The sequence below is a fragment of the Heloderma suspectum genome, chromosome 2, assembly GCF_057233095.1.
Source record: "Heloderma suspectum isolate Gila_16-S chromosome 2, 16-S_ref, whole genome shotgun sequence".
Lineage (NCBI taxonomy): Eukaryota > Metazoa > Chordata > Lepidosauria > Squamata > Helodermatidae > Heloderma > Heloderma suspectum.
Genome location: NC_139459.1, coordinates 143,620,827 through 143,636,576, shown reverse-complemented (window position 1 = coordinate 143,636,576; position 15,750 = coordinate 143,620,827). Strand labels below are relative to the sequence as shown.

At 44.7% G+C, this 15,750-nt stretch overlaps 1 protein-coding gene and 1 pseudogene across 2 annotated transcripts in view; one reads left to right on the top strand and one right to left on the bottom strand.

Annotated features, from left to right (window-relative positions):
* Positions 1 to 15,750, top strand: part of LOC146352896 (protein CFDP2 pseudogene) — a 1,048,348-nt pseudogene that overhangs the window by 138,793 nt on the left and 893,805 nt on the right. The window lies entirely within an intron of this gene.
* Positions 83 to 6,987, bottom strand: LOC146352924 (transcription factor HES-2-like). Its single transcript, XM_084835184.1, has 4 exons — positions 6,555 to 6,987; positions 2,562 to 2,657; positions 1,201 to 1,282; positions 83 to 1,057 (listed from the first exon to the last, which is right to left on the bottom strand). The coding sequence occupies exons 1-4, from the start codon at positions 6,648 to 6,650 to the stop codon at positions 627 to 629; spliced, it is 705 nt and encodes a 234-aa protein (XP_084691310.1). The 5' UTR covers positions 6,651 to 6,987; the 3' UTR covers positions 83 to 626.

Genomic DNA, 15,750 nt, shown 5'->3' with positions numbered 1-15,750 from the left:
AGCTTTATGTGGTGCCGTTTTCTTAGAACACCTGCCCTCAAAGGCCACATCTTCTCTTACTGAACCAATCAGTCTGACAAGCCATGTGTATGGTTAGTTTTATTAAAAACTTTTACTCTTCCTTCCTTACATGTGTAACTATTTGCAAGATGGAATCCTTAACAGAACAAGAATAGCACTAAATGTCCAGGCCCTGCAGTTGTAGCCTCGATCAGAATGAAAATAACCTGCTTTTCCTTCTCCTTCAGACCAGGAGCTCTTGTGAGGAATAGTTAAATCCGTGCTTAGATACTATTGGGCACTGGAGGAGAAGTTCTTTACACCTATTGCTTAAAATCCTATCTCCTCTTATGCTCTTCATTAAGAAGCCTCGAGTTCCAGCAGCAGAGCAGCAGTCTCCCTCAGCATCTCTCCTCTAAAATATGGAATGAGCTTTGACAGATCAGTTAAGCAAGCAACCATAGAGTGCATTGGAATAGCCAATGGATCCTTCCAAGCCAGGACCAGACTCTCCAGGACTATTTTGGTTTGATGGAAACATCTTGTTTTCAGAAGGCAACTCTGCTTTGTTTCATATACGTTGGCCCTCTTGAGTGAGGCCAAGCCCCTTTATTTCAGGATTTCCTTCACCATGGTCTCCACATATGGGTGGTAGCAGCAGGTGAGGTTGGCTGGGTCCAAGGTACATGCAGCTGGGGCAACAGCATAGATGTTGGAGAAGGATTTGACCAAGACCCAACAATGAGGGTGTGGGAGTCTGAAAGAGGAGGAGGTGGCCCTGCGGCGCTCAGTGAAGGAGGAGATGCCCATAGAAAGGGAGACTGGAGCAAGGGGAGAGAGTCTCCCTTGTGTGGTTGCCAGACTTTGGAAACTGGAGCTGGTGCAGTGGATGGCCTGGCCGCTGGAGTCTCTTCCAAGTGTTCCAGGATCTGAGACTTCATGTCTTGACCCAAAGCGTAGCCAGCTGAGCTCAAGGGAGTAGTGACAGTATTGATGCAGTGGCAGTAACCAGCAGCAACATTGTGGCTGTGTTGGGAAGGAGAAGCTGCAACAGTACCTGGAGGAGAAGGTAAGGTCAGGCATGGTTGCTTCCATGAAGCTAGAAGGCAAGCGACATCCTAAGTCCTGGCACTTGGCATCTTTTGTGTGGCCTGTTTGGCCTTGTGTCACAGGCGAAAGACCCTAGCAAAAATATGTTACCTTGGTTCTTGAGCTGGCGGAGCTGCTGCACAGTCATCTCCAGAATCTCTGCTTTCTCCAAATGTGACAAGACTCTACCAGTCTAGAAAAGGCAAAAGCAAGAGGCTACAACAATTCTTTGTTAAAATAAATGCCATGTGCCCTCTGTGCTGGTTGCGCTACCAAAGTCTACACCAGCTTTCCCCAACCAAGGGCCCTACAATTGTTTTAGACTACAACTCCCAGTATTCCTGACCATTGACCATGCTGGTGGGGCTAATGGGAGTTGAAGTCAAAAAATCTACAGGGCACTAAGTTAGGGGAAGGGTGTCCTAGGCTACATGTGCACAGAGCTGCTCACACTGCGTTGGTTTCTTTCCTGTTCTTGGCGGGGCACATAACAAGCAGATCAGTGAGGTGTCTGTGCCAGTTGTGCAGCATAGCTCTCCCATTTCAAAGTAGAGGGAAAAGATGCCTTTACAGAGTGCTCTGTGCACTACTCACACAATTTATTCTGCAGTATTTACTATCTTACAAAACATATTCTTGTTTCTCTAATTGTAGAGGGGACTAAGGAATTACATAGAACGGGGGGGGGATTTTTTTCTGGTCCAATGGCCAAATTGGGGGCCACAGGCGAACAGTCCATGGTGCTATATCCTGAGGTGAGGGGGGCGCACCAGTACTGGCCTGTGGCCTAATGTGCTTGCCCAGACATCCAAAACATTTAGCTCTAAATATATTTTGGAATTACTCTGTTAGATGGTCTATCAGAGTAATTTCAAAATATCTATGTATGTGCATATATATATGTATACACTCACAAAACACACACACCCCTCCTGAAAATGCCCCCTCCCCTCTCAGTAACTAGGCTTTTAACAAGCCTGATTGCAGGCCAGAGGTTCCCCATTTCTGATGCAGAGCACTGAATTCTAGCCCTCTGAGCCCTGGAAATCTTATTCAGCCACCTGCTCTGGCTCAGCAAAAGCTTCCCACACACTTTCAAGCATGTGCATAGGCCTGCCTTTCCTGTAGGATGTGGCCCGTGTACTTTCTATGTTTTTTGTTTAGCAGTAACGAATGCAGGAAGCTAATGCTAAAATAGTCATCAAGGGCTCATCCAGTTGTTGCAGCAAATGCATTTTTATTACAAGCTAACAGCTGGATTTGGAGGACAAGGGGCAATGTGGTCATCAAGTATATAATTATGTTAAGCTTTGGAGTCCTGGATGGTTTATGGAAGGAATCAAAATTATTGGTGCTTCTGCCCTTGTAAATAGGACAACCTCTCAGATCCAAGGAACCCATAGGTTTTGGCTGCAGGGGTAGATTATTCTTCAAGGGGCATAGCTTCCTGCTGTGGGGCCTGCTGCATTTACCTGTTGATCTGAGGGCTGCTGCAGGAGCTTCCTCAGCTGTTCCAGGCTTGCATTGATGCGGGCACTGTGGCATTTCTCAATTAGTGGCTTGACAGACTAGCAAAGGCAAGAGGAAGAAAAACACGAACTATCAGAAACAAAAGGCATCAAATAGGCCTATGTCCCTCCTATAATGAAACAGTATCAAAAATATTTCTATAAAAAATTAGCTCAATTGCCACCCTGAGGTCTCTCACAATTGTACTTTTGGCATCTTTGAAAAATAGGCCATAGTTTCTGCCGGAGCTTAACCCTGGAACCTCTTTTTAAAGCAAGGATTCAAAATGGGAACATACGCAGTAATTAAAAAAAAGAATAGACTTCCTATGTAGAGTGCCTTTCCTTTTCCACTGAATATTTGCTGCCCCCACCTGCACCTCAGAAGGGCTAGAACGTCCTCCAGCTCTGAGGGCTTGGTCTCAGCCCAGGCCCTGTTCCCCTGCCCTGTTCCCCTGCCCTCCTTGTTTTAGAGATCAAGCAGTTCAGAAATGGGCTGCTTCTAATGCCTGTCTCTGGTGCAACCTGCTGTTCCCCTCATGAGCAACAACAATACCCTTTTTTGCTTCTGCTTCCTTCCTTTTGGCTAGCTGCTGAACCACAACAGTACAGTGTATGTTTAAAAAACAAAATGGCAGCTAAATAATCTCTAACATTCAGAGAGATCTATGTAACCAGGTGATCAACGAAAAAGCTCTCCAAGTAAAATGAAGTTCTACTATTCCAGGCCAAGGTGTGAAGAGGAGGTACTGTTAGGGCACTTGTGCCCACTCCTTGCCGTGCAGCATTGTAGATTAGTCAGGAGAACTGTGAATGCTGCTACCTGCTAATGTATAGATGCTGTGCTGCTAGGCCTGCCTTCCCCATATTCTCCTGGTTTTGCCAAAGCCATGGGTGAGGCTTCCTAGGGAGCATGCTGTGGAGAAACAGCCATCAGCAGAATTCTTCCTTACTTGGAGCTGCTGTATTCAACCCTTAACCAATGTTTGGGAACTATTTGAGTGGGCAAAGCTGAACAGACTAATACTGTATCCAGTCACGTCATGGATCATCCTGGTGGGAAATACTAGTTCCCTGGAAGGATTAAGTATGCTGCTGATTCTTGGGGTAGTTTACCCCCATCGATCCAGGTTTTGCAGCCCATGAGTGTGGGAACACTGGAAAGCATCCAAAAGGAGAAAACTAGTCTCAAGATGCTGAAAAGATAGCTTTATACTTTCAGAAGCCTGACCCAAAAAGAGAGAGAGGCGTCTTATAGAATAAGACTATTTTTTCAGCATCTTGATTGCAGCCCATGGAGTCCTCATGAACCCTGCCTTGCTTTTTCTTCCCCAGCCTGCTACCCTCTAGATGTTTTGGACTACAACTCCCAGCTTTCCTGTCCATTGGTCATGCTGGCTACTGCTGATGGGAGTTGTATCTGGCGGGCACCAGGCTGGGGAAAACTGCCCTAGAACAGCCATTTACCAATTACATCTACTGCATAGGCTGCACCTCTCTTGATGAGATTCTGATCTTCCATTCTTATTGTGCGATGCTTTCTTTGGGGCTGCTCTTGAAGCTGATGTGGAAGATGCAAATGGGCTGCAGCATTTTGCACTACCTGCAACTTCTGAGCCCTCTTCAAGGGCAGCCGCACAGAAAGCATATTGCAATCAAAGGTAGGAACATGTGCAGCCTTATCAGCTGCCTTGACAGCTGGCATGCTTCCAGGCCCAATTCGTGGTTCTAGTTTTAACTTACAGAGGCCGCTGCTGTGAGTTGTGCAGCCCCTACCCACTTTTCCCTGGGCTGTGGGGGAAAGATTATTGCAGCGCTGAAACAACGATCTAGGTTCGGGTCAGGGGGCGGGGGGAGTTTTCTTCAGTGCCAAGCAGGCAAACACCAGTGATCAGGGATAAGAGTGATTTAAAGAGAGCTTTGGCTATTGGGTGGTATAGAAATCCAATAAATACATATAGAGACATTTAACTTTAAATACCTGGACATTTTAAAGGTATATATAGAGCAAGATATTTAAACCAGTCAAACAAGGCGAAGGTGTGGAAACTGGAGGCTTGTGTTTTTAAGAGTCTGGTTTTTTCCCTGTGTCATTTTCTGTGGCTTACTTCTGAATAAACATGCACACAATTGAGCTGTGCTTAGTATGCCTTGTGGGACAATGTCCAAATGGCAAAAAATGACATGTGTGTATGCCTGCAGGTGTACAGCTCCCAAAATACTCCAGATGTGGCCCTCAGGGCCAAAAGGTGCACCCCTTCCTGCCTTAGAGATTCTCTCCCCCTGTCTTCCTTTGTCAAAGCAGGCCTTGCTTCAGTTCCATCAATGTAGCCTCTGGAGGCTGTGGACTGGTTCCCCTGCTACAGTTGAGAAATTGTTCCCTTTTGCTTTTATTTAGGAAGTGCTGCAGAACCTTTTAAAATCTATTTTTGGGGAACCTTCTTAGAAGTATTGTGTGTGTATGCATATGTGTGTTTAACTGCCTAACATTTTAAACATGGTTTTCTTAAGTTTTCACTGATTTTTTATATGATGGTTCTCATTTTTTCTGTTGTTGTAATTTGAATGTGCACTGGAAAAGCGACTCATAAATGCTGAAAGTAACTAAATAGTCCCTTAGGAAAACATTAGCTTTTCCCTTCCTGTCCCATGTACTTTGGGGAGCTGCAGGAACAGTTTTGAGAGGTATGAAGAATTGCAGTAAGATTAATACTTCTTTCTCAGGGTTTTGGAGGAGAGAAAGGCCACATTGAGAGCAATGGAAATGGAACCTTGGGGACTTTGCCTTTCACATTGGTGAAAGAGCCAACGGGGATCCCCAATATGTTCATATCTGAACTATAGAGTGGTACACCAGAGGTGGGCAAACTTCAGGCTTGTGCGATCTACTTTGTTTTTTATTAGAACCATGAGGTTCACCAACCAGCTGCAAGTGCAAAATAGTGGTTTGTGGTATGTGTGTGTGGATGCAGAATTGGGGAGCAGAGTGCCTCTGAGCATATGCTCAGGTCAGGAATTTGTTTTCAGTACCAGAACTCTGCTCAGTCTTTTCACATACAAATTCACTGATAGTTTCCTGCCAGCTTTCTTCCTTTCAGCAGTCTAATTTTTGCAAGGGATGGGGAAGGCCTTCTGTTGCTATTGTTAAATCACTTGGAGATCTACCAGTAGATCTTGATCTCTCTACCCATGTTCATAAACTGAAGAGGATCTGCACCCACTGTATGGACAGGCAGTAGTCTTTAATTTTAAAATTTTGGATCTAGGGAAAAACACATGTGAATGCTCTGAACTGATGTTATTACTGTGTTCAGTGGAGCTCAGAATCTGTCCCTCAGTTCCCAGGTGCCTGCAAATACTTGGGAAGCCTGGATTGGTCAAAAATGTTCCTACCTTGTATCCCAAAATAATCAATAGTTTGTCCCCCTCCAGATCATGCACTGACTATACCCACTAATAGCGCTAATTCAAAGATTGCTATTGAGAAATGATGTTTAAAAGCCTAGAAGAAAGCTGGTGCTGGAACAACAATGACAAAGAGAACCCAGTTTGATAAAATCATTCCTTTCCAAAAAGAAAAGGGCCAGGGCTTACATTTGGCCTGAGAGCCCCGCTCCTGAGGTGTGGAAGATGGCTGGGCACAGGTGAGGGGAAGGCACTCTACAGATGCTCACAGGCAACTCCTTCCTCTTTGCATCACGTGCCCTGGGGCAGAGTCTGGCACTGAAAACTGCCGTGAAAACTAGCAGTTTTGGCCCTGTTTGGATGCTACCTTTTGCACCTCTGCACGTGTTCCAAGATAAAATTATTTTATTATTAGAATATTTCTAAACCACCCTTCCGCCTTAGAGATACCAGGGTGAGGTACAAAAAGCATAAAGTGTACTTTCCCCTGCTAAATGGTGCTCATTTTAATGCATTCAACAGGGCAAGGGACCCTCCCCCTTGTTTCCTTACCGTGCGGTAGAGACTGCTGGGATTTTCTGAGTTCTTTGCAGAAGTGTCCATCTTGTCAAGACCCTTTGGCTCTGCTTGGTCCAGTAATAGATCCATGATACCGTCTTTTGAAGTAACTGGAGAGTTGGAGAAAATCTCCTTGGGGCTGCTTGTACTCCCAATCCTCCTTCTATTCAGCTGAAGCAAGAAAATGACTGGCTTCTTTTTGTTTTGTAATGGTCAAATATGACCTGCAGGTTTTCTTTTCTCTTCATTCATTTTCTCCCCTCTGTAAAAGTGATTCACTCCTCACTCAACTCTCTCCTGTTCTCATTCCAGGGTGTGAGCAGCTCCTCCCACTGCTACTGGGAATGCATCTTTCCTTAGCAGCCACTTCTCTCCCCCCCCCCCCAACACTACCAGTAGACATTGTCTACTTGGACTTCCAAAAGGCATTTATTTATTTATTCATTCATTCATTCATTCATTCATTCATTCATTTCATTTCTATACCGCCCAATAGCCGAAGCTCTCTGGGCGGTTCACAAAAACTAAAACCAAACAACACACAATAAAACAATTTAAAATATATAGAACATTAAAACCACAATATAACAATACAACCACAATAAAACCTAGCAGCAGTACAGGAGTTTAAAATACAGATTTAAAACAGCAAAGATAAAAATTTAGAAAGCTAAAATGCTAAAATGCCTGGGAAAATAAAAAGGTCTTCAACTGGCGCTGAAAGGAGTACAATGTAGGCGCCAGGCGAACCTCACTAGGGAGCTCATTCCAGAGCCGGGGTGCCACAACAGAAAAAGCCCTCCTCCTAGTAGCCACCCGCCTCACTTCCTTTGGCAGGGGCTCACGGAGAAGGGCCGCTGATGATGATCTTAAGGTCCGGGCAGGCACATATGGGAGGAGGCGATCCTTCAGGTAACCTTTTGACAAAGTCCCTCACCAAAGACTCCTGAGCAAACTTAGCAATCATGGAATAAGAGCAGAGGTCCTCTTATGGATCAGTAACTGGTTAAAGAACAGAAAGCAGAGAGTAGGAATAAATGGTAAATTCTCCCAATGGAGGGATGTAAACAGTGGGATCCCACAGTGATCTGTACTGGAACCAATGCTTTTCCACTTGTTCATAAATGATCTGGAATTAGGAGGGACTAGTGCGGTATGTTTGCTGATGACAACAAATTATTTAGAGTAGTAAGTACAAAACAGGATTGTAAGGAACTCCAAAAGGATCTCTCCATACTGGGAGAATGGGCATCCAAATGGCAAATATGGTTCAATGTAAGCAAATGTAAAGTGACGTACATTGGGCAAAAAATCCCAACCTCAAGTATAACCTGATAGGATCTGAATTAGCTGTGACTCACCAAGAAAGAGATCTTGGGGTTGTGGTGGACAGCTTGGTGAAAATGTCAATCCAGCATGCAGCTGCTATAAAAAAGGCAAACTCCTTCTTAGGCATAATTAGAAAAAGCATTGAGAATAAAACTGACAACATTATACTGCCGGTTATATAAATCTATGGTGCAACCACACTTAGAATACTGTGCACGGTTCTGGTCACCACAGCTTAAAAAAAAGATATTGTAGAGCTGGAAAAAGTGCAGAAAAGGGCAACTAAAACTGTTAAAGGGCTGGAGCATCTCCCCTATGAGGGAAGGTTACATCAAGCTGGCATTGTTTAGGCTGGAAAAAAGGAGGATAAGGAGAGACATGATAGAGGTGTACAAAATTATGCATTGTGTGGAGAATGTGGATACGGAGACATTTTTATCCTTCTCTCATAATACTAGAACCCAGGGTCATCCCATAAAGCTGATTGGTGGGAGAATCAGGGCAGATAAAAGGAAGTACTTCTTCACACAGCACATAGTTAAACTATGGAATTTGCTACCAGAGGAAGTAGTGATGGCCACCAGTTTGGATGGCTTTAAAAGGGGTTAGACAAATTCATGGAGGAGAAGGCTTTCAATGGCTACTTGTCTTGATGGCTATGTGCTACCTCCACTACCAGAGGCAGTATGCCTTTGTACACCAGTTGCTGGGGAACATGGGTGGGAGGGTGCTGTTGCACATGTGTCCTGCTTGTGGGCTCCCGGACAACAGCTGGTTGGCCACTGTGTGAACAGAATGCTGGACTAGATGGACCCTTGGTCTGATCCAGCAGGGCACTTTTTATGTTCTTATGTTTCTTTCACATACACTTCAAGGCTCTGCATGAGGTAGCAGAGGTAGACAACCTGGTGCCCTCCAGATGCTTGGTACTACAAATCACATAATCTCTGGCCATTGGCCATACTGGCTGGTGCTTATGGGAGCTATAGTCCAAAACATCTGGAGGACACCAGGTTGCCTATCCCAGAAAGCGCTGAGTCCATCAGAAGCTTGGAAACTAAATGGGCATGGTGGTGGCAGCTGCGCATGTATGTCTCTCTTCAGTTGTGGTACTTGTGGGCCATAAAGACAGGAGGTAGCCATGTTGGCCCAGATCCTTACAGCAATACTGTATGGCAGCCTCCCCAACCTGGTGCCCTCCAGATGTTTTGGACTACAACACACATCGTATGTGATAATTGGCTGTGCTGGCTGGGTTGATGGGAGTTGTAGTCCAATACATCTGGAGGGCATCAGGTTGGGGAAGTCTGCTGTTAGGTAAGTCATTTCTTATGCCCCATATTGCAGCAGTTGGAACTGCAGCTAAGAGAATGGTTTGCCAAAGGTCTTGCTGGATAAAGGGGAGGATGCAAGAAAGAGCTGATGCATTCGTTCCCTGCTTCTAGGCTTCCCAGGGGTGGCTCTCTGGACACTGCGGGAAACGATGGATGGACTAGATAGATCACTCTGATCCATCTGGGCTCCTCTTATCTTCATACATGGAGGATTACGCTTCTGAAAATGGATGAACGTTTTGAGTCTTTTCTGAGTGGTCTTATTAATGGGCTTGGACTGCCTTATTTTCTGAAGAACCTTGGAACATGCTGCAAAGAATAAATGCTATTTGAAAGCATGTGTGGTTTGAGAATGCAACTCTAAATGTCCCATAAAAAATACCTTACAGAAACCTACCAACCAGCATAAATTAAAGTTACTCAATTCCAATGCCTTATTTTCTTTGTTCTCCCCACCCCCACCCCCACCCCCACCCTCTTCTTACAACCTCTTCTGTTGATAACACTAACAGAAAATGGCCATATTTTTAACTGTAAGCAGACAGTCTGATCCTTCCCTCCCTTGCTCCTTTCACACCTTAATTCACCTCCTGCAGCTGCTTTTCCCATCCCCTGCAGAGACAGACTGGAATGTCATGGTACTTGCATAATGGCTCCTAATGTTCCTTCTCAAAGGAAGTGTGTTTCTCTAATTGCAGCAAGAGCCATGCTGATGAAGGGGAGCGGGTTTCAAAAACACCCTAGGGAGAGAGGATGAGTTTTATTTGCTAAATAGCCTCATCCTACAGTGGCACTGGCACATCCCCAAGACGGTTCATCAATGGAGGAAATTATTCTAACAACAAACAACATGGTACATTTTAGTGTTCAAAGCTTTGCACATACATAATCTCAGTAATCCTTACAAAAACCCTGTAAGGTAGATCAATATTATTATTTCCATATTGTAGATGGGTGGGGGCTGATGCTAAGACTCAGCAGCTTACCTAAGAGCAACTAAAAAGGTAAAATTTAAACCTGGGACTTCCAAACTCACACTTTTACACCAGCTGCTAATAATATTAAAGAACATTCCCACCCCCCAAAATACAAGAAATATGAGTGCATGCACGCACACACACACACACGCACGCACGCAGTGGGGAGATAAAGCTACAAAATGAATCTTACACCCAGGACCACCCTACAAAACATATTGGAGCCTTTCTTTGGGGGACTTCTGGGGCCTCTAAATTCAGCAGCAGAAGTGGCTCCTTGCAACTGTACAGAAAATGCCAGCATGACCTAAGGTGCTCTGGGATGTGTAATTCTTAAAGAGACCTTATCTCATAGGAAGGCACTGTGCCTTTCAAACAACAAGTCTTAGAGTTCCAATACAGAAATATCGTTCTATGTAGAATCTAGAGATTGGCTGTGTCAGGAAAAACTGTGAGAAAAACAGATTTCAGAATGTGTTAACTTTTTTGGTTCCCCACATCTGCAGTACGGTAACAATAACATTAAAATAAGGCCCACAGTTTTGTTCCCCACTCCTATTTCTATAAATAGTTATTTTTAATTAACTATTTTCCTCCCAAACCTCATTGTCTCCCAACTGTCTAACCTTAAAACTAACGTAAGTTATACTTTTTAAAAGGCCCACAGTTTGTTCCCCACCCCTGCAGTACAATAGAACAGCGGCATAGATAACTTTAAGGATTTTATTTATTTGTTTATTTATTTAATTAATCACCCATCTGGCTGGTCACCCAGCCATTCTGGGCGATGTCCAACAATAAAAACAGTTCAAAACAATAAAATTCAACATTAAAAACATCACATTTCTAAAATTACCCTAACCCACCCCAAATGCCTGCCTGAACAACCACGTTTTTAATGTGTGGTGGAAGCTCATTAAATAGGGGGCATGGCGGAGCTCCCTAGGGAGGGAGTTCCACAGAGTGGGGGCCACCACAGAAAAGGCCCTCTCCCTCATCCTCACCAGCCTAGCTGTCCTAGCTGATGGGACAGAGAGAAGGCCATCCAAGGCTGATCTTGTTGAGCGGCCTATCTGGTATTGCTGGAGGCGCTCCTTGAGACAGGCTGGGCTGGAACCATATAGGATTTTAAAGGTCAAAACCAATACCTTGAATTTGGCCCAGAAAACAACCGGTAGCCAGTGCAACTCCTTCAGCACCGGAGTGATGTGATCTCACCAGCGGCTGCCTTTAATCAGGCGAGCTGCCATGTTCTGCACCAGCTGCAGCTTCCATACCGTCTTCAAGGGTACCCCACATAGAGCACATTAGAGTAGTCTAAACGAGAGGAGACCGAGGCATGTACTACTGATGGGAGCAGATGGTCGGGAAGGTAGGGGTGCGGCCACCGTATCGGATAGAGTTGGTACAGCGCTATCCGGCTCACAGCTGACACCTGAGCCTCCATGGACAGCTGGGAGTCTAAGATGACCCCCAAGCTGCGGACCTGGTCTTTCAAGGGTAGCCGTATCCCATTCAACACCAGGTCAACATCCCCCAACCTCCTCTTGTCTCCCACCAAAAGTACCTTGGTCTTGCAGGGTTCAGCTTCAGCTTATTCCTCCCCATCCAGCCACTCACCATCTCCAGATATTTGGACAGGGATTCTAAGACCAACCTTGGTGAAGATCTGAACAAGAGGTAGAGCTCCGTGTCATCCGCATATTGATGACACCGCACCCCAAACCTCCTGATGATAGCCCTCAGCGGCTTCACATAGATGTTAAATAGCATCAGGGAGTGGATGGAACCCTATGGCACCCCACACGTGAGCGGCCACAGGTCATGCTGCAGCCCCTATTTCTCCTCCAAATCTCACCCAATTGCCTAGAATCTTAACTCACATAACTCCCTCCTTACCTGCTCCCCCCACTCTCCCCCTCCCCACTTCTAGCCTATTTTTGATACTCAGCCACACTTACATTCTACTCCTGCAGGATCATTCTGGGCATGCCTAGGGAACGACATTATGAACCCCCACAGGACAAAATGGGCTGGAAATTACAATTTTAATAAAAATCACAACAATGTTATGGTACTACTGGGGCAAAGCACATACTAGACTTTCCCCCTGACTTGACACAACAAACGGTTTCCTGAAATATGCTGTATAAACTGAGAAATCAACCAATTGAGTTTAACCCCGGCAAAGTCTATGAAAAAGAAAATAGGCAATACCTGTCAAACTGCTATCATCAGTCCTTAAACTCCTATAAATAAGCTATTTATTATCCTTTCTACCTCAAAATTGGCAAGGACTATCCTTAAACTGACCTCTCTTACACTGCCAAGGTTTTGATCAATCCTCCAAGTCATTTTCTGAGTATAAACTGTAGAGCCTACTGCCCCCCCCCCTTAATTTTTAGTTATAGCAGCAGAATGCAATTTGTCCAACTCACCCTTAACATAGGACCACGTAACAGTGGACAACTGAGGCCAGGTGCTCTGAGGCCTTTCATGCCTCTTTCAAAGAGGATGAACTGTGAAAAGTAATGTCTGGGTTAAATATTACAATGTAGTAATGCCTTGTTTCCACATCTGATACCCTCAGATTTTTCTCTCTCCGTATCTTTTGGGATTCTCAGATCAAAATGTTGCAATTACCTGTGAAGTGACCACAATCTTTCTCTTTGTGGATCTGAAAAAGGCCATTGGGTTTCCATCCTGTTGCTTCCCTGCATGTCTTAGGGCTACCATCACCCTCTCAAATGATCTCACCCCTCCCTCCCAGTTTTCGTGCCAGTTCTGCCTTTCAAAGGCAGGAAGGTGACACCGACTTTTGGCAGATGCTCAGGGAATGCGTGATATCAGACCACCATTAACACCTCTTTCATGTTCACTTTTCACCTTGTCCTAGACTTGTCTTAGACTAGGCACACACACACACACACACACACACACCATGGTTCTGGGGGCAGTGAGAGGTGGAAACTTACACAGACTCCTAATCCTCTTGAAGAAGAAAAATATTTAAATGAGTATTGTGGTGTGAGAAAAAGCTCCAAATCTCCCCTACCCTAAATTCCACAACTTCAATACAGACATTCACCTGGGGGAAGAGGTGTGTGTCTGTAGCTGGGAAGGGGGAGTACATTATTATTTTACCTTTTATGAATACAGTGACATCAATGCATATGACACTGTACAATGTTGAATCTCGTATCTGTTTGCAGTGTGACAAAGCAACATCTTTGTCTTAGAGCAATACGACAATGGAACCAATTCCCTGGGGAGGCGGTGGGCTCTCCCACACTGGAGGCCTTCAAGACGAGGCTGGACAGCCATCTCTCAGGGATGCTCTGACTTGGATTCCTGCACTGAGCAGGGGGCTGGACTCTATGGCCTTAAAGGCCCCTTCCAGCCCTACTATTCTATGATTCCATGATCTCCAAAAAAAACAAGGAAGGGGTGAAAATTTTCCAGAAAACATCTTAGGGGTATTCAAGGCCTAGAGGTCTATGGAAGGACATAATCAGACACGGGGAAGAATATTGCTCTCCAATAGGTATAATGAAGGCCTAACAACTTCGAGGCAGCAGACTCACCCAGTCACACTGTTGCAGGTCAGAGGCCTTTTCAGATTCCCTGTGTTTGTGATGAATGGATTACAGAAATACAGAGACCTGCCTTATACTGAGGCCAGACCATTGGTCCATCTAGCCCAGTATTGTCAACACCGACTGGCAGCTGCTCACCAGGGTTTCAGGCAGGATTCTTTCCTGGCCTTACCTGGAGATGCCGGGGATTGAACCTGGGACCTTCTGCATGCAAAGCAGGTGCACTATCACACTGACCTATGCCCCCCTCCCTTTTGGATTGCCCAAATTGTTTGCCATTGTAACAATGTGAAGGAAATACGGGGTTCAGCCGGAATGGGTTGTGCTTCCTATGAGGAACCAGAAAGTAATTAAAAGCAACACATACTGTTTTCTGGCCTGAGGGGAGAGAGGTCACAGCCTAAGAGAGCTCTGTAGGAATGCCTCTTGTTTAAATAAAAACTTTAAAATTGTTTATCAAGCAGAGTGTATGATTCTATAAGGTGCAATCCACCAACTTTGAAACAGCCCTGAGGAGAAACCACCCAGGTTTTAGAAGACCCTTGGACAATATGTCCTTCAAGGGCTCCCTGTTCCTCACCACCATCACACACTCTCTCCTCACCTGTCCTCCAGACCATTTCCACTGCCACTAAGAGGGCAAAGGCAAACAAGTGCCTCCTTCCTTCTGTCATCACACAGAGAAGGCAACTTGCAGCTAGGATAAATGTAAGAGCATAAACTTGCAGCCAGGGCCTTGCTAATTTTATCTTTGAACAGAGCCTGGCCATTTTAATGTGTTTTGTTAACCTACTTGTTCAGCTTTTAAACATTTTCTTTACAAATTTTGAAAAAGTCTCCACAGAAACACTTCTTTAACAAATTCACTCACAAAGCAAATAAATTAGTTATAACATTTACATGTAATATAAAGTTATATAGGTTATATGGGGGTATATATATTTGCCTAATAAAATAACAAAATACTTTAAACAAGATTCTCCCCTGAGTTTGAGTAAACAATTTTATCCCAACAACTTTAACCTGGAGCCCCTGCTGGCATGGACAATGGTCAGGAATGCTGGTAGCTGAAGTCCAAAACATCTGGAGATCTAGGTTCTGCCCACTCCTGTTTTAAACCATGCCACTGTGATATCTAGACATGTCTTTTCTTGATTAGGTCTCACAGGCAATTCTCATTGTTTACTCTATGTTGTTTTTCGGACATCAAGTAGAACTTTCCCATCTTTGACCAGCAATTATGAAAGCTCTGGCCTTGCTGCTGCTGTGCTACGATCCAGAAAATAAGGCTTAATTTCTGGCTCTAAATGGAACTGAAGGTAAAAAAAAACACACATTCAAATTTTGACTTAAGCGGTGTCTTAACTAGCTGCTGAGTGCAGCAAAATGCTGAATAAGAACTGCATAGGACCTCCAAGATCCAACATACATCCACATTGCATCTGCCTAGTATTTGTACTGCACCAGTAATTCCTCCCTGCACATAGGAGTATTCGTGTCAGCACTATATGATGCTCTACCAAATTGTACCTTGCTGAAGGGGATAAATTTCCCCATTGTCCCTGTACTAGCTTCAAAGTCAGTCCAAGGCATAACAAAAACTGGTAAGACTTCCATCTGTCCATCCTTTCTTCTATCTCTCTGTGTGTATTTTTGCATGAAAGTAAGGAAAATATTTTTTTATGCTCAATGGGAAGTTAGGTTTTGGAGGGTCAGTGTCCTGTGGAGGTTTAATGCCTCTACTGAGTATTCATACAGCTGTGCTATCACCTTTGCATCTCTAAGTTCATACATTTTTCATAGCTTAGGGCAAGGATCAGCAACTAGTGGCCCAGAGGCTCATTCCACCCCAAGTAATTTTCCATCTGTTCCCAGCACAGCCCCCAATTCCCATGAGCCCCGTTTTTAATTAATCTTGGATGCTTTTTCCTGTGTGCTCTGAGACACAGGCAGC

Coding starts and splice junctions, on each gene's coding strand:
- LOC146352924 (XM_084835184.1), bottom strand. CDS start 6,650: ATGGATCTATTACTGGACCAAGCAGAGCCAAAGGGTCTTGACAAGATG. Junction 1,283..2,561: donor AGCAGCCCTCAGATCAACAG/GTAAATGCAGCA, acceptor TGCCTTTTCTAG/ACTGGTAGAGTCTTGTCACA. Junction 1,058..1,200: donor CCGCCAGCTCAAGAACCAAG/GTAACATATTTT, acceptor CTTCTCCTCCAG/GTACTGTTGCAGCTTCTCCT.